Here is a 17,845-nt window from a genome sequence, read left to right as displayed (position 1 = left end):
GAGATTGCTCAAAAACTGTATGTTTAGCACAGGATCTGCATTAATGAACAACAAAACTTTTGAACAACCCCCCAAAGCTCCATCCCTTTTCAGAAGAAAGACAAGAAAGAAAGTGAACCCCCCCTAATCCAATGGCAAGATCTTGGTATGCAGTTACCAGGACTGTGATGAACTGAACAAGCAATAAAGGTTCTATTTCTTTACTGTACCTAAGAGTTCCCAAGTCACAGGTAACGTAAAACCTTTTCTTTCACAGTAATACACAAAGTCAATTTTATTATGAGATTATCAGAAGTGTGGGAGAGGATTTGGAATCAGACTTAAACCTGAGCCGTTCAACTACACCAAGAATGTCCAATTTCTAAACAGCAGAACTGAAACGAACTTTTGTCAAGTAAAACTTCCCTTTCTGAGATCACTTATATCTGGAGAAGATTTTTTTTTTCTGTTAAATATCATCTTTTGTGAAAGGCCCACATAACTGGGGAGGAGAGACAGCTATGTAAGAAGTGATCTCCAATACACATACAGAGATACTTCTTCAATATATAAACCAATTCAAATGTAAAAATTAAAATTTCTAAATTTTTAACATGGTATTCCTTTAAAACATTTCCAACCACAAATTCCAAGGGAAAGTGGTGAACCCTGTTGTGTATAAAATATATCTAATTTTAGAGTAAGATTTCTAACAGTGTAAACATCCATACTCCAGACTTCCATAAGTCATCTAAGTAACTCCCAAAGACATAAGCACAGTTACAAATATATTCTAGGAAAGGACTAATTAGTCTATTTCTCCATGCTCCAATCCCAAAGAATGATCTCTCATTGTTTGCTGTGCTCCCTGCACCAATGTATAATTACTGACTTCATATATATAAAACCTATGTTATAGATATGGTTATTATATGCAGTTATATAGTTATAGGGGTTTAATACATTATATATAATAGTTCTTATTGCCATATGCAAACAATGGTGAAAAAACATCTAAGACCCCAATCCTGAAAGCACAGTTGTGTTTAAAATTTAATCATTTGGGAAATCCCAATGCAGTCTAGAAGAGAACTCCCACGTTTAACAATAAACACATAAGCTTAAGTGTTGGGACCTCAGTCTTGAAAACATCATAGCTCCAAAATAAAAGTGAATTGAGTGATCAAAAGCTGTTCCTCAGAGGGATATCATCATGTAACCATTTTTAACAGGAAATGGACCTGACGCTTAAAAAGTCTCAGGTGTCAAATGGCCAATATACAGAGATTATTAGGAAGATAGGGTTTCCATAAGATGATGCTTTCACAGAATTTTGGAGTTACCAACATGTAAAAGAATTTAAGAAGCCATATCAATCTTAATAATAGTTTCAAAAGATGCTGACAATAAAGGAAAAAAGTAGTCAATCAGGTAGGGGACACTTTGGATTTATATACGCATGTAATTTTGGAACTGAATGCCACTCCTGAAGGACTGCAAGTTTCCCCACAAAATAAATATTCTAAAAATTAAACACCTGATGCTTACAAAAGTGTGTCAGTTCACTTTCCAATACCAATAAAGCCAAAGGACAGTAAGAAGGCAAGCAGCCAGCTACTCATTAAGGGAATTAAGTAAGAGTACATCACCCATACACTTATGCTATCTTTATCAACAGATCAGCTGCATTAGGGGGTTGTTTCTTTACCAAAGAACCATAGACAATCACTGAATCTCACATAATATTTTGGAGGATCAGCTAAACAGAATAACTACGATCAAAGTTACACAACCCTGGTATTATTCAGAATACAACAAAAGTTTATATGATAGTACAGACATATTTAAAGGCACAGTAAAAAAACAGTAATCTCAAATTAAAAAAAAAACCAAAAACGTTATATCAACAGACTAGGAAATATGAAGACAGCACAGATACTATATTAACAATTATTATACTAAGAACAAATGTGCCCTCTCAAATTTAATTACAGCATTTCTTCTCCAACAGCATAATTTATAATGCCACATCATAGAATCATAGAATCTTCATGGTTGGAAAGGACCTTTGAGATCATCGAGTCCAACCATACACACACACCCAAAAAAAAACCAAAAAAAAAAAAACAAAAAAAAAGAAATCTGATGCTAAGAAAAAAAAATATATGAAAGATCTCAAAGGATGGAATAACTTTAAATGCTTCTATCCTAACACCCAACTCGGGCTCTGTGGCAAGACCCATGCACCCCTTTGAGCCACATGGAGCAAGAGAGTTCAGAAACTTTCTCCAGCAGTCCAGTCCGCTCAACGATTCCAACACCAGAAATACAAGGAGAAAATACACAGAGAAGGAAATGGCTTCTCATCACAGTCCTGAAGACTCCACAAACCCCCGGTCTTGGTGAGTCTGTTTCTCTTAACCCCTGATACACTCCAAAGTTTCAGCTATTCGCCAGGAGGTACAAAACTTCAACAAGAGCCCCAACAAGTTTATTTGTTTTGGTATAACCCTAGCAGAGTTTTTGCTCAGTCCCTTTTCCGGGAGCCCCGATGTCTCCCCCGTGTGCACTGCTGCTCTCGTGTCACCCCCTGGGACTCAGCACCCTCCGGGCCACGAGGCGACCGCTCAAGAAGATCCCAAGCTCCCCAAAGAAGATGGAGGGCGATACCACGACTCTGGTCTCTCCCCCATCCCCGTGTGTTTTACCGCCTGGCGTCCAGACACCCATCGTGTCTCCCGTGGGGACATGTACCCGGCGGGGCGGGCATAACTCCACTGAAGTGTTGCGAAGGGTGTCAACTTCTGGGACCTTTGGGGGAGAAGATGAACAAAGGGGTAGTCCGGGGGGGGGGGGGGGGAATAACCTTCCCCGCCCCAAAATACTTCTCCGCCTCACACGCACCGCTTACCTGACACGGGGGCTCTAGTGCCCAGGGCAGCGATGTGTCTGCCTCTGCCCTGAGTCTGGCTCTGAGTTCCTTGCTCCGGGAGGCTCGGCCTGTGTAGGGTTGGCGGCGGCTGCTGGCAGAGGGTGGGGGGAGGCGGCTGCTGGAAACGAGCAGCGCCCCCGTTCATGGCGAAGCTGAGGAAGCTGGAGTGGATTCCGGGGGGCTCCAGGAGGAGGAAGGGAGCTGGGGGGGAGGCGACGGCTGCGGCAGTGATGGGGGAGGGGGAGGAGGAGAAGAAGGCGGAGGACAACAGCGCAGGAGGAGGGGGGAGGGAGACGGCGGAAGGAGCCACCAATCTGTTGGTGAGCTCAACTCCCCTACCCGCTTCTCCCACCTGGCGAAGGGGATCCGATCGATCTTCAACGCCGTCCTCCCCGGACTTTGCGGATTCCCGATCGTGGTTCCGCAGGCAGGCGGAAGGAAAGAGGCGGGAGCCGGGCTGCACAGCACAAGGTTGGGAGTTGGCGGCGATCAGCATCACTTCCCCCCGCCCGCCCCCAAGCAGTTGCAGCAGATGGGATCCCAACTGCCCAGACAGCGCACGAGGGGTGGTGGGCACGGCAACAAACTTCCTTTCGGTCTCCTCTCCCCTGCGAAGTAGCAGCGTTGGGGCAAGGGAGCTTCCACCGTTCGTTGACCCCCGGTACGGGCTCAGGGACACTGGGCGGGGGCTGAGACTGCTAGTTCGGCAGGAGAGGCGATTAGCCGTGCCTCGCGACTCAAAGGGCTAGGGCTCAGTGCAAGAGAGAAAACGAAGGCAGCATAGAAGGCTATTATACCTTTCCCTCCCCCGCCTCCGCCCTGGAAAAAATAACAGCGCTACGCCAGGGGAGCGAAAGATACCCTTGTATCCGAATCAGTTAAGTCCGTTCCCCCCCGTCTTTCCGTTTCGGGGACTTCCTCTGCCGTCTTGGCCCTCCTCGTACAAGACAGCAAGGTCCACTTCTTAATCCCGGCCCTGACCGGAAGAGGGGAGTGATTCCCTGCGGGTGCCTGTTCATGTATTAGATCCGCCTTTGTGTGTGTGTGCCTTCCCCTCTCCCTATGTAGGGAAGAGGCAAATCCTCTATCCCCTAACGCTGGTCTAGCTGCTCTCAGGGAAAAAGTTGCTTCCTTCCTCTTCTGCCATCGGCCTCACAAGCCCAGGATAAATTATACACGGTGAGAAAGAGTGCTCAACTCACAGCCAGCCCTGCATCTTCCCGCTTCCATACCAACTCTGTCCACTCAGATCCCAAGGCAGCAGAGAGGGCCAGTGCCTTTCTGGAATGCCAGCTCCCACACAGGACAGAACGTGACAACCAGGGGAGGGCCTCATCCCCACCAGACACACAAACTTTTCTCCCCTTGTTTTATTCTCCCCTCTCCTTCTTTTCTCCACTTTTTTTCCTTCCATCACACTTCTATTGCCAGCATTCAGCTGCACCATCAGGTCTCAGCCCAACCACCTTGGGTATCCCTTGGCCATGCTGGAAGGGGAAAGCTGTCCTGCATCATCCAGCACTTGAGATGCTAGGGCATGTACTTCTCCCAGGCCTTGTTCCCTTCTTTCTTTCCACAGATTCTACTTGCCCCCACCCCCAGCAGTGGCAGTGACAGTTGTCTCAGCAGTCAAGAGCCTGGTGCTAAACTCAGGCAGAGCTCCGCTCGTCTTTATCTTTTTTCCCTTCTCCTTTAAAAAGCTTATAACCAAAGCATACAAGCAATGGAGGGAGGGCAGCCCCACACGGATTACTACATGTGCACACAGAAAACAGAAAGCTACTCACTAGCAGTACTGCCTGTACTACGTGGCATATACTGGAGCATCTCACATATAAGGCTGAGAGAGCTGGGGCTGTTCAGCCTAGAGAAGAGAAAGCTCAGGGGAATCTCATTGATGTATACAAATATCAGAAGGGAGGGTGCAAAGAAGACAGAGCCAGGCTCTTTCCAGTGGTGTCCAGTGACAGGAGAAGAGGCAACGGGCACAAAGTGAAACACAGGAGGTTCCACCTGAACATCAGGAAACACTACTGTGAGGGTGACCGACCACTGTGACAGGTTGCCCAGAGAGGGTGTAGAGTCTCCCTCCTTGGAGATAATGCAAAAGCCGTTTGGACATAGTCCTGGGCAACTGGCTCTCGGTGGCCCTGCTTGAGCAGGGGGGTTGGACCAGAAGACTTCCAGAGGTCCCTTCCAACCTCAGCCATTCTGGGAATCTGTGTATGTGTGCACACATGGCTATAAACTCAACAGGGAAGGCTTGAAAGGGTTTGGTAGACTTTTCCATCCCTGGCTCCTTGCCATCCATGCACTTTTGATTAAATGAGCCTTTGTCTTACCAGGGTGGCCCTGGTTCCTGGGAGATCTGCACAAAGCCAGGGAGTCTCTGCCTGCAATAAATATGCATCAATCAATTGTGTTGGAAAGCCCTGAGCAGACCAGATGCACCGAACTTGCAATCATCATTGTCCCCTTTGCGCTGCTTCCTTGATTGGGACTCAAGTGTGTCCTTTATGCTCCAGCTACCCCTAGATTGTCACATCGCTCCAATTCAGAAACACCTACAGGCATCTCCCCACATCTTACCCCCCTGGCCCTCCCGCATGCAGTGAGTTAGCAGAGAGCTGCAGGGAATATCTCTAATTGCAAAGGCCTTTCCAGCAACAGGACTGCCTTTGCAGTGATGTATTTCTCTCCCTTTCAGCCAAATGCTTTGCAGGCGGGGCGAGGCGAGGACCCGGGTGGGGGTGGGAGAAGAGGGAACTGCTGCGATCATTCGATTGGACAGCCGGGCTATTGCACGGGGCTCTGCGCCAGCTGCAGGGCCGGCTCTTCATCCATTACATGCAAGCGCTTGCAGGGCACAATGGCGGGTACAGGAATCAATTATTCACAAAAAACAAAGGTACCTGGGGCTTGTGGCAAGGTTTTGGTAGCAGGGTGAGGTGGGGGGGTGGGGCTGCAGAGGTGGCTTCTGTGAGAGACACCAGAAGCTGCCCCCATGTCGGACGGAGACAGTTTCAGCTGGCTCCAAGACAGACCCACCGCTGGCCAAAGCTGAGCCAATCATCGACAGTGGTAGCGCCTCTGAGATAACACATTTAAGAAAGGGTAAAAAAATGCTGTGCAACAGCAGCTGGGAGAGAGGAATGAGAATATGTGAGAGAAACAACTCTGCAGACACCAAGGTCAGTGAAGAAGGAGGGGGAGGAGGTGCTCCAGGCGCCAGAGCAGAGATTCCACTGCAGCCTGTGGTGAAGACCATGGTGATGATGCAAGTTGTCCCCCTGCAGCCCGTGGAGGACCATGGTGGAGCAGATATCTACCCTGCAGCCCACGGAGAACCCCATGCTGGAGCAGGTGGACGTACCCTGAAGGAAGCTGCAGCTTGTGGAGAGGAGCCCGTGCAGGACCAAGTTTTCTGGCAGGATCTGTGGTACTTGGGGGACTCACACTGGATGGAGCAGTTCATTCCTGAAGGACTGCATCCCGTGGAAAGGACCCATACTGGAGCAGTTCTTGAAGAACTTCAGCCCATGGGAAGGACCCATGTTGGAGAAGTTTGTGAAGGACTGTATCCTGTGGGTGGGACCCAGCACTGGAGCAGGGGAAGAGTGTGAGAAAGAAGGAATGGCAGAGATGAAGCATTATGAACTGTTCACAACCCCCATTCCCTGGCCCCCTGCACCACTCAGTAGGAGGAGGTAGAAGAGTTGGGAGTGAAGTTGAGTCTAGAGAAAAAGGGAGGGGTGGGGGAAGGTGTTTTTAGTTTTGTTTTATTTCTCACTATCCTACTCTGTTACAATTAATTGGCAATAAATTACATTAATTTCCCCAAGTCGAGTCTGTTTTGCCTATGACAGTAATTGGTAAGTAATCTCCCTGTCCTTATCTCGACCCATGAGCTTTTCATTGCATTTTCTCCCCCTGTCCTGTTGATGGAGGAGGAGTGATAGAGCGGCTTGGTGGGCAGCTGGTGGCCAGCCAAGGTCAACCCACCACATCACCTTTTGCCAGGCATGTGCTTTTTCACCTCCTGCAGCTCCACCAGCCTCAGTCTCATATACCCCTTATGTGCACAGGTTTCTTTCCCCAGTGCTCAATCTCCCCTTCACTTTCTTTCCACCCCTTTTTCCCCAGATCTCCCTGTATTTCACAGGCCTGTCACAGGGAGCAAAAGCTAAAGTCTGTATCTTCAGCTTTCCCATCACGTGGCATGTGCAGAAAAGTCACTGTCATATTGACTGCATGGGATTGGGAAGTAGGCATTATGGTGGTCATGGTGCAAGGCACATGTGTGCATTCCTCAGCCTGGCACCTTTAGAAACTTTTCCCTCGGCTTTATTTCCCCTCCTGAGACTGTGAAGCAGAGATGCTATGGGCATAATTGGTTGGTAATTTGTGACCATATTGCCTGACAAAAAAATTACTTCCCTTCAAAGAAAGCGGCAAGCTCTAATCCTTGGAGAATCCACTGGGACCTTCATGGCTTCCCAGGGTTACATGCAACCAGGGTTACATGGCCCCTTGCATGAAGATTAATTATAATTTAAAAATTCCAGATATTTGATTAGTGTAGTGATACCCAGATCTACTGTCAAGATCAATCAGAAGAGGTGTCTGGAAAGATAAAAAGTTAATTTTAATTAGGGACAAGAAATGGACAGGTGCGGCAGGGTGACAGACTTTTCAGTTACTTCGATTTACTTCAAAAATACTTCAGTTAACATTTAAAGGGGTAAAATTTTCTAGACGTGTAGCTTGCAGTTTCTTGGTGCAAGCAATTACACTGACCTTAGCATTTTATAGAGAGTTTGATATATAAGTAAACTTAAATTTGACACAATGGCTACAGCATATTATTTTGGTAACATATCTGGTAAGCATTTTTAATTTCAACAATTTTACATTAAAAGATACTAAGAATGCAGCTAGGACATTTTCTCACAAGAATTAAAAATGTGTGTGTATTAAAATAAATACCTACATTTGTTAAAATAAATTGAGTTTTAGTTTTCAGGAAGAGTAAATTTACATGTACATAACCAAAGAAAAGGTCTTTACTCAGCAAGATTTACTACCTAAAAGGTGATATGTGGTGTCACTTGTTGAAGAAGAATTATGTGAGCTTTAATGTATAGATGGAAAATTCATTTACTTCTAAATATCACAGTAGTGCCATGTTCTCCACACAACCCCAAATACAATTTAATTGATGGGAAAGGTTCCTTCTGTTTATTCTTTTACAACTGTAATAGTTAATGCCCATCTGTCATGCCCCACTCAGAAAAGAGGGGGGGCAAGTGACTCAGATTTGCAAATCCCCGGTAGCGCGGACTAAGGTGAGACAACTCTCAAGGTCTGTATACAAACATTTATTAGATTCCCACAGTGATTAGTATAGGTCTTAACTAGGTCCACGATAATTGGTTAGGTATAAAGCAAATTATGGCAAGCAGTAAGGTACACCTTGCGTTACTTAGCAACAGATATATAACAAATTATGGCAAGCAGTACTTAACAACAGATATACAATGAATTATGGCAAGCAGTATGGTATGCCTTGTGTTACTTAACTTGAAAAGAAAAGGGAAAAAAGAAAAGGGAAAAAAGAAAAGGGAAAAGAAACAGAGGGATAGAGAAGGAGAGACAGAGAGAGAGAGAGACAGATTAAGAGATCACCGGTCCTGGTTCCAGCATTGGTCCAGCCAGTGCAGGGGGTCTTTGATTCATAGGAGCGCTCTTCTGTGTATCCCCCCAGGGAAAAATCTCTTCAGGGAAAATCTTCTTCCTAGGGGCACTTATTTTCCCCTTTTATGTTTGCCCTATCAGTACGACCCACCCCACTCCTAGGTGCAGTTTCGTCTCAGGTTTCTCCCCCCTACATGTAGCATGATTTGGGTGGGGAGACAAGAGCTACAGTCATATATGCATTTCGCGGATAATGAGGCAAAGGTCATTCATTGGGCACAGTAGCCTTTCGAAGAAACAGAGAACTATGAAGATTCCTGTTATCTTGTCCTTGCTGAAGAAAAGCAGGGCTGTTCTGTTTCTCTAAGACTCATCCTGGTGCCTCCCATGAATCACACAAGAGATAAGGATAAGCAGGTGTTAGCCTTGTCAGTTCTTTGAGCCTGGTACTTTCAAGTGTTTGAGACATTCCTATGGAAGGCTCAGAGGGCCTCCTCTCTGCTTTGTTTAGGGGAAATTACCGGTCGTCTCTTACACCATCCCCAAAGACAGTCCTTCATCACAGAAAGCTTTCCAGATTTCATGAGATTTTCAATGTCACCTACCTGCATCACCCCTTTTTCTCATTCCTAAATTTGGTTTGGTTTGGATTTTCACCTAATGTAAGAAGAGGTCACCATGCCACCTCCAAAGAGGTGATACCACTGGGCCTTGTAGCCTTGTGCTGAAAATCATGGAATGTCTTCAAGCAATTATCTAAGGCCATTTGAGGCCTTTCTAGGTTAGTTTGCTAAATTTCACAAACCTAAACACTCCACAGAGGGCAAGTAACCTCTAGCTAGCCACCTTGTAGAATATAAGGGTCAAAAGCACTTTTCCTTGCTGTTGCATGAAAGGGGCAAAGCGGTTTTGGAAGAAAATAAACCCCCTTGCGTTCTAACACTCCTCACCAAGGTGGGAGGCCAGGTGCGGCTAGGTTTAAATTCTGAGTGATGCCCAATTCAGCACTATCAGTCCAGTCGCGTTTAATATGTATTAAACTATTACGATTTGGATACACTAATAGTGGACTGCACCTTCAGTCTAGTCGTGCTCATGAACTAGCACGGCCACTCTCGAGTCTTTGGTCGCGTTCAGTGAGAAACCGAAACGACTAGCTACTTAAACAGTGCAGTTTATTTAAACAACAGGTATATAGGTTCTTAGGATTGCCGGTGATAAATACACTGTCTGCAAAGCACGTGCAAATGAAAGTATTGTTACATATACAAAACGCGCGACAAAGTTATAAATAGTACAGCCTGGCTATAAATGTAGGAAAGAGATTGTCTAGAGAAATTTCGAAGTTTCCCGAGGAAGCACTCGGTATAATCAAAGTCTTACCCAAAGGCGTCCCTATGAGGGGGAAGAGAGGCTCAGCCCGTTGACTGATCCCAGAAGTCAGTGATGGAATTCTTTGAGATGGTTCCTTCCCTGGGTATCCCCCCTCTCTTGGGCTATTTTTATACTATTTGTTATCTTCAAGGTGGAGTTTGAGTGACTTTAGTCATACATGCTTTTATCATGATTGGTGTAACATTCTCTCGCTTCACAATTAAAGGTATAGTTTATGAGAAATTCAGGGCGCAGACTCAAGAAGGAGTGGTCGCACCTTGGAGGCGGGTAGCCTTCGGGATGGAGGTGTGTTTTGGTATTATAATGACATTATAATGAGCAAAGTTCTCACAAAGGACAGCATTTCATCAAAATTTGACAAAATGTTGGCTCAGGGTGGCAAGTAGGCGGCTTATATGTTTCATAGTAAGCAAGTAGGCAGCTTATCTGTTTCATAGTACCATCTCGTTCCCGTATCTGCTATACATCACCAGGCAAGGCCACGGAGGTTACATTCCATCCCATCCCTCATGTAGCTTCGCAAGCAACCATGTACAGGGAACTGCAGATGTTGCATTCTTCGCATGCCAGTTGTGGCTGTATCCTACCTCAGAAGCCTTTTGATTTTATACCTTTCCTTAATATGTGAACAATGCTGTATTTTTGGCCATTTTAGGAATTATTCCACACCTCTTTGGTGACCTTTAAGATGTAAAACTGCTATTTCACTTGGTAATAATATATTAGCTAACACCTTCTTTATAAGTTCTTCATATAAAAGTTCTTTCCCTTTTGCTATTTATTAGTCCTCGTTCTTCCCAAATTTTACCAAAGGTATACACTACCCCAAAGGCATAACAAGAGTTTGTATAAATTGTTCCTTCCCCTTTCTCCAATTAAAGTGCCTGGTTTAAGGTATACATCTCACATATTTGAGCGGACCATGCACTAGGTAATTTTTCAGATGCTTTTACTTGTTGGCTCACTCCATCCACCACCGCATATCCATTACACCTCTTTCCTTCTATCACTCTTGAAGAACCGTCTATGAACAAATGAAGACCCCCAGATAGGGGTTCTTCCCTTAAGTCAGATCGTATCCTAGTCTGGTACTCAATTACATCTATGCATTTGTGTGTAAGTTCTTCATCCTTTGCCTCTATTTTTTCACAAAAAGCTCACTGGGTTAAGGCAAGGCCTTGTAGTTAAAATCAAATCATCCTTTTCAATTAAAATTGCTTCATACTTCAGTATTCTTGAATTGGTTAGCCATTTTCCCGTGGTTTGGGCTAAAATGATTTTTACTTGGTGAGGGGTGCTAACTTCTATCAATCCCCTGGCCACCCTCGGGAGAGCAGATCTAAGAGTTTAGATAAATAGGCTGCTGGCTGCTGCTTATCCCCCCCCCACTCTTGAGTTCCTAACGCAGCCCCTTTGTCTACAGTTAGAAATAGTTGAAAAGATTTCTCCAAAGAAGATAAGGCTAAAACTGGAGCTCTGATTAGGCTCTGTTTTAAATCTTCCACTAAATCCTCCTCCTCATCTGTCCAAACCAACACATTCGGTTCTTCAGCTAACAGTTTGGAATATAGTCCTTTAGTCTTTTGAGCATACTCCTCTATCCACAGTCCACAGTACCCAGTCAGCCCCAAAAATTTTCTCAGTTCCCTCTTGGTCTTTGGCAGAGGTAAGTCTACTATTCCTTTGATCCTCTCAGGATTTATAGGATTTATTTTTTCGACTCCCTTCACTGACTAGATGTCCCAAGTACTTCACTTCTGTTCCCACGTATTGCAATTTATTATTTTTTTTTTTGAGACCCTCAAACCTTGCTGTCCCAAAAAGTTCAGTAACTCATTCGTGGCTTCTTTTACCCTGACTTCTTCCTCCCCAGATACCAGTAATCATCCACATACTGAAGCAGGGCTACTCCTGATGGAGGGCTGAATTGTTCAAGCACTTGTTCTAACACTTGCCAAACAAATTAGGGGATTCCGTAAATCCCACAATGATAACACCCTACCGGTGAACCTCGAGCTGCTGGTAGGAGTGGTCAGGGCAGCCCTCTTCCCCATTCTCGTCCCCTGTTATTCACCCCTCTCCCTCGCCCCCAAGTTTCTCGCCTTTGAGTTATTACAGGATCAATCCTTTGTCTTACCACTTGGTCCACAGTAGATACCATCATTTTTGCTTTCTGTTTCTGTTTTTCCTCTTCCCTTTTGACATATACTTTCTGGGCCTCCCTCAACAAGTCTTCTAAGGGTCTCTCTCTCCACCCTTCCATTTTTTGTAATTTCCCTTGTATATCTGGCTAGGCCTTCATGACAAAGTGAACTTTTAATAACCCCTGTGCTACTGGGTCATCGGGGTTCATGCCTGAATATTTTCTCATTTGATCCCTCAGCCTTTGTAAGAAGGCAGAGGGTGTCTGATCTTTTCCTTGTTGTATTTCAAAAGCTTTAATAAGATTTTGCGAATTAGGAGCGGCTTTTCTAATGCCCAAAGTTATCATTTCCCTCAGGTCTTTCATATTTGTTCTGTCTTCAGGATTATTATTATCCCACTGGGGATCCACATTTGGGAATTTCTGTTTGGCTGGCACTACACCCTGAGCAGGTGGGTTTCGTTTTTCCCATTCCTGCATAGCAGCTCTTCTAATCATTCCTCTTCTCCTGTGAACAAAATATTTAAAATGGACATCATTTCGGACCAAGAATAAAAACTTGGCCCTAAGAATTGAACTAACTGTTCGGCTACCCCTATGGGATCCTCAATTAGAGATTTCATCTCTCTCTTAAACGCCCTCACTTCGCTACTTGTGAGTGGAGCACTAATGTAACCCACTTCTCCTGCTCCTAGAGGAACCTCCCTTAGGGGATATGCAATTATCTTGCTCCCGCTTCCTTCTGACGTCTCTTTTTCTGAAGGGAAAGGGAGATTTAAGATGTCTTTACGACATTGCTCTATTTCCTTGCTCAATCTGGAGCATGCTTTGGTGGGGGGCACACTGGGGACTTTCCCTTGGGAATCTTAGTGACCATGAAATGGTCAAGTTTTCAATTCATAGTGATGTAAGGAGGGGGGTTAGCAAAACCTCCACCTTGGACTTCCGGAGGGCGGACTTTGGCTTGTTCAGGACACCAGTTGAGAGAGTCCCTTAGGAGACAGTCCTGAAGGGCAAAGGGGTCCAGGAAGGCTGGACGCCCTTCAAGAAGGAAATCTTAAAGGCCCAGGAGCAGGCTGTCCCCAAGTGTCACAAGTCTAAAGGGTGGGGAAAATGGCCAGCCTGGATGAATAAGGAACTTCTGATGGGACTTAGGAATAAAAGGAGGGTTTACCACCTTTGGAAGAAGGGACAGGCAACTCAGGAGGAGTACAGAGATCTCGTTAGGTTATACAGAGAGAAAAGTAGGAAGGCAAAAGCCCAGCTGGAGCTCAACTTGGCCACTAACATTAAGGACAACAAAAAAAGCTTTTACAAATACATCAACAGAAAGAGAGCCGGGGGAATCTCCATCCCTTACTGGATGCCGGGGGGGAAAGTTGCAACCAAGGACGAGGAGAAGGCTGAGATACTGAATGCCTTCTTTGCCTCCGTCTTCAATAGTCAGACCAGCTGTCCCCAGGGGGTTCAGCCTTCGGAGCTGGAAGATAGGGATGGAGACCAGAACAACCCACCCATAATCCAGGAGGAAGTAGTCAATGATCTGCTTCTGCACCTAGACGCACATAAGTCGATGGGGCCGGATGGGATTCACCCAAGAGTACTCAGGGAGCTGGCGGGAGAGCTCACCAAGCCCCTCTCCATCATTTATCAACAGTCTTGGTCAACAGGGCAGGTACCAGATGACTGGAGGGTGGCTAATGTGATGCTCATCTACAAGAAGGGTCGGAAGGAGTATCCGGGGAACTACAGGCCTGTCAGCCTGACCTCGATACCAGGGAAGATCATGGAGAGGATCATCTTGAGTGAGCTCTCACGGCAAGTGCAGGGCAGCCAAGGGATCAGGGCCAGCCAGCACGGGTTTAGGAAAGGGAGGTCCTGCTTAACTAACCTGATCTCCTTCTATGACCATGTGACCCGCCTTCTGGATGCGGGGAAGGCCGTGGACGTTGTCTATCTGGACTTTGGTAAGGCCTTTGACACCGTCCCCCACAGCATTCTCCTGGAGAAGCTGGCGAATCATGGCATAGACAAGTGTACTCTTCGCTGGGTTAAAAAATGGCTGGATGGCCGTGCCCAGAGAGTTGGGATTAATGGGGTGAAATCCTCTTGGTGGCCGGTCACCAGTGGTGTCCCTCAGGGCTCAGTTTTGGGGCCGGTTTTGTTTAATATCTTTATCAATGATCTGGATGAGGGGACTGAGTGCACCCTCAGTAAGTTTGCAGATGACACCAAACTAGGTGGGAGTGTTGATCTGCTTGAGGGTAGGAAGGCCCTACAGAGGGACCTGGACAGGCTGGATCGATGGGCCAAGGCCAACTGTGTGAGGTTTAATAAGGCCAAGTGCCGGGTCCTGCATTTCGGTCACAACAACCCCAAGCAACGCTACAGGCTTGGGGCAGAGTGGCTGGAAAGCTGCCCAGCAGAAAAGGACCTGGGGGTGCTGGTGGACGGCCAGCTTAACATGAGCCAGCAGTGTGCCCAGGTGGCCAAGAAGGCCAACAGCATTCTGGCTTGTATCAGGAATAGTGTGGCCAGCAGGAGCAGGGAAGCGATGGTGCCTCTGTACTCAGCACTGGTGAGGCCTCACCTCGAGTGCTGTGTTCAGTTCTGGGCCCCTCTGTACAAGAGGGACATTGAAGTGCTGGAGCGTGTCCAGAGGAGAGCTACCAGGCTGGTGAGGGGTCTGGAGACCAGGTCATATGTTTAGCTTGGAGAAGAGGAGGCTGAGGGGAGACCTCATTGCCCTCCACAACTACCTGAAAGGAGGTTGGAGAGAGGTGGGTGTTGGCCTCTTCTCCCAAGGGAATAATGACAGGACCAGAGGAAATGGTCTGAAGTTGTGGCAGGGGAGGTTTAGATTAGATATTAGGAAGACTTCCTTTACTGAAAGAGTGGTCAGTCACTGGAACAGCCTGCCCAGGGAGTCCCCATCCCTAGAGGTATTTAAGAAATGTGTAGATTTGGCACTTCAGGGCATGCTCTAGTGACAGAGATTGTAGGTTGTTTTTCGTGTGTGTGTATAGTTGGACTCGATGATCTCAAAGGTCCTTTCCAACCATGAAGATTCTATGATTCTGTCTTCCCGAGGTGACTCTTCTCTTCCTGGGGCTTGGGGCTCCCCCACCCCTGCAGCTTCACTGGGACCTGGGAGCGCTGGCACTGGTGGTACTTGGGGTGGATTATAAGGGGGTGGTAAACAATCTAAAGGGTCCCAGTTTGTAGATTTGACCTGTGTGCTATCTGATTTATCATTAGGAGTCTTAATTGGAAACATATAAAATGGATATGGACGACCCCGACTCCCATATCTACTTATTTTAACCCAACAAAATGCATATTCATGTTCCTCTAAGGAAACAGGTTCCTTAGTATTTACATATACATTTAAAGTCTGGCACAACCAAACTTCATCAGGCCCGAATTTGGGCCAAAACACACCAGGAGGTTGTATAGGCTCCTTTGTCCAGACAAAACAACAATATCGTATCATTTTTTTTGTCCTTATCCCTTGTACAAGATGAACTATTCCAATATCTCAACATCCTCCCTAATGGACTGTCTGGGGGAATGTTCCCGGGGTCCTTCTTATTATCTCCTTTTCCATCCCTAGGCCTAGAATCCTTATTTCCCATTCTGAACAGAGACTTTTCTTACACCCCTTCCTTTTGCTTCGTCCTTCTCTGGCTGGGCCCCTCGCGGGACTACAGAACCGCGGATCCGGACTCCACACTCGCTTCGTACCGCAGTACGTCTCAGACACTCACACACAAGTCTCTTAGAATGTCCCGACCACCAAGGCAATACTTTAACTGTCCGATTTTTCTTACCTTGGTCCATGCACGGAGTTGCCTGGTCGTAATCTCTGTGCCTACTGCACCTATCCCTTTTCCCCCTGTGGTTCACAGAGTCTGCCGTCCAACTGGGTCTCGAGAACTTAGTCGATTCCTCCCGGAATCCCTGCCGACGATCCACGAGACCGTTGAAATCAACGGGACGCGTCTTCCCGTCCTTCGGCGACAGGGACTCCCAAGAAGATGACTTCTGCTCCCGGACGAGCCTCCAAATTGTGAGAAATAACTTCCGGTCCAAATGAAATAGGCTCAGGCAGAATCCTCTGTGAAGCACATTTTTATTCACGTTCTTGCAAGAGCGGGTGACCTAGCAAGTAGGCACCCTTCCAGTTCTTGAAACACACCTTTTTATTCCCTAATCCCGGCCAAATTTTTCCCTCCCCTGTTTCCCATTGGTTAGGTACTCCAGGGTTCACAGTCTGTCCGAGGCACCTAAAATTCTTCCCACATGTCCTGCCTCTGTTTACTTCTCCTTATGCTACACCTAAAGGGATTATCTGACTAGTTTATTTCCTTCCTTTTTGGTAACAAAAAAATTCCTTAATATCATTAGCCCTGGTTAAATGTTTGACTCCCCTTCTAGACACTAATCCAGTAGGAATCAGTTTGCCCTTTTGTCTGTGGGATAAGAGATGTTCTACAAGCCTTTGCTGGAGCCTCTTTGTCTTAGTCATTCCCTTATCATGTCACCTCTGATGGAAACAGCTTTTCTCCTCTGCAAAAGCAATACCTGCCTTTCTTACACCGTGCAAGATATTTGTGTTAAAATACAGTTAGTACAAACATGTCTGATTTCTAATTTTGCTCAGTGTCATTCATTAATGCAATGAACCAAGAAAAGGATGCATTTTAAATTGTTCCATTCTTTAATTCTTTACTTCTATCAGAGCACTAATTTTTCCACGTATAGAGACACTAAGTTGAAAATTTTTTTTTTTTTGTTCTTATGGTGGGTTTGGGAAAAAATCTTGCTTACTTTGCTCAAATAAGTAAGGCAGAAATTAGGAAAAAATTGAAACCAAGGAATTTATAAACTCACTAATCTGAGTTTAAATGAAGCTTAATTAGGAATTCAGATGAGATTACTCAAAGCAAAACATCTTTTTTCTCAGCTACTGCATTGAAGATTTAACTTAAACATATGAGAAATATTCAGAAATTGCAAACCCCATTCTCAGGAAGGCTTTTCTCTTTTTTTTTTTGGTGGCATATTTGGGGTGATTTCTTTATTGTTAGTGCAATAAAAAGAAGGGATATTACATCTATATTTTCTAGAAATGGATTTATATTCATTGTGGTTTTGTCATTTTACTTCATCCTGTTTCAAAGGAATAAAAACACATTTTCAAAAACATTTCTGTTCTTGATGGCTTGGGGCAGAGTGGCTGGAGAGCTGCCTGGCAGAAAAGGACCTGGGGGTGCTGGTCGACTGCCGGCTGACTATGAGCCAGCAGTGTGCCCAGGTGGCCAAGGCGGCCAACAGCATCCTAGCCTGTATCAGGAACAGTGTGGCCAACAGGACTAGGGAAGTGATCGTTCCCCTGTATTTGGCACTGGTGAGGCCCAACCTCAAGTACTGTGTCCAGTTTTGGGCCCCTCACCACAAGAAAGACACTGAGGTGCTGGAGCGGGTCCAGAGAAGGGCAACGAAGCTGGTGAGGGGTCTGGAGAACAAGTCTTATGAGGAGCTGCTGAGGGAGCTGGGATTGTTCAGCCTGGAGAAACGGAGGCTGAGGGGAGACCTGATTGCTCTCTACAACTCCCTGAGAGGAGGTTGTAGTGAGGTGGGTATCGGTCTCTTCTCCCAAGTAACAGGCAATAGGACAAGAGGAAACGGCCTCAAGATGT

The 17,845-nt window shown here is 46.0% G+C and overlaps 1 protein-coding gene across 1 annotated transcript in view; it reads right to left on the bottom strand.

Annotated features, from left to right (window-relative positions):
- LOC141735532 (E3 ubiquitin-protein ligase RNF38-like) overlaps positions 1 to 3,407 on the bottom strand; it is a 284,357-nt gene extending 280,950 nt beyond the window's left edge. Inside the window, exon 1 of the mRNA XM_074568490.1 lies at positions 2,891 to 3,407. Within this exon, the coding sequence (XP_074424591.1) occupies positions 2,891 to 3,407 (517 nt within the window). The remainder of the gene's footprint in view (positions 1 to 2,890) is intronic.
- Positions 3,408 to 17,845: the final 14,438 nt, after the last annotated feature.

This window comes from Larus michahellis, chromosome W, assembly GCF_964199755.1.
Source record: "Larus michahellis chromosome W, bLarMic1.1, whole genome shotgun sequence".
Lineage (NCBI taxonomy): Eukaryota > Metazoa > Chordata > Aves > Charadriiformes > Laridae > Larus > Larus michahellis.
The sequence above is the reverse complement of the archived record's forward strand: the minus strand, read 5'-3'. Positions and strand labels throughout refer to the sequence as shown.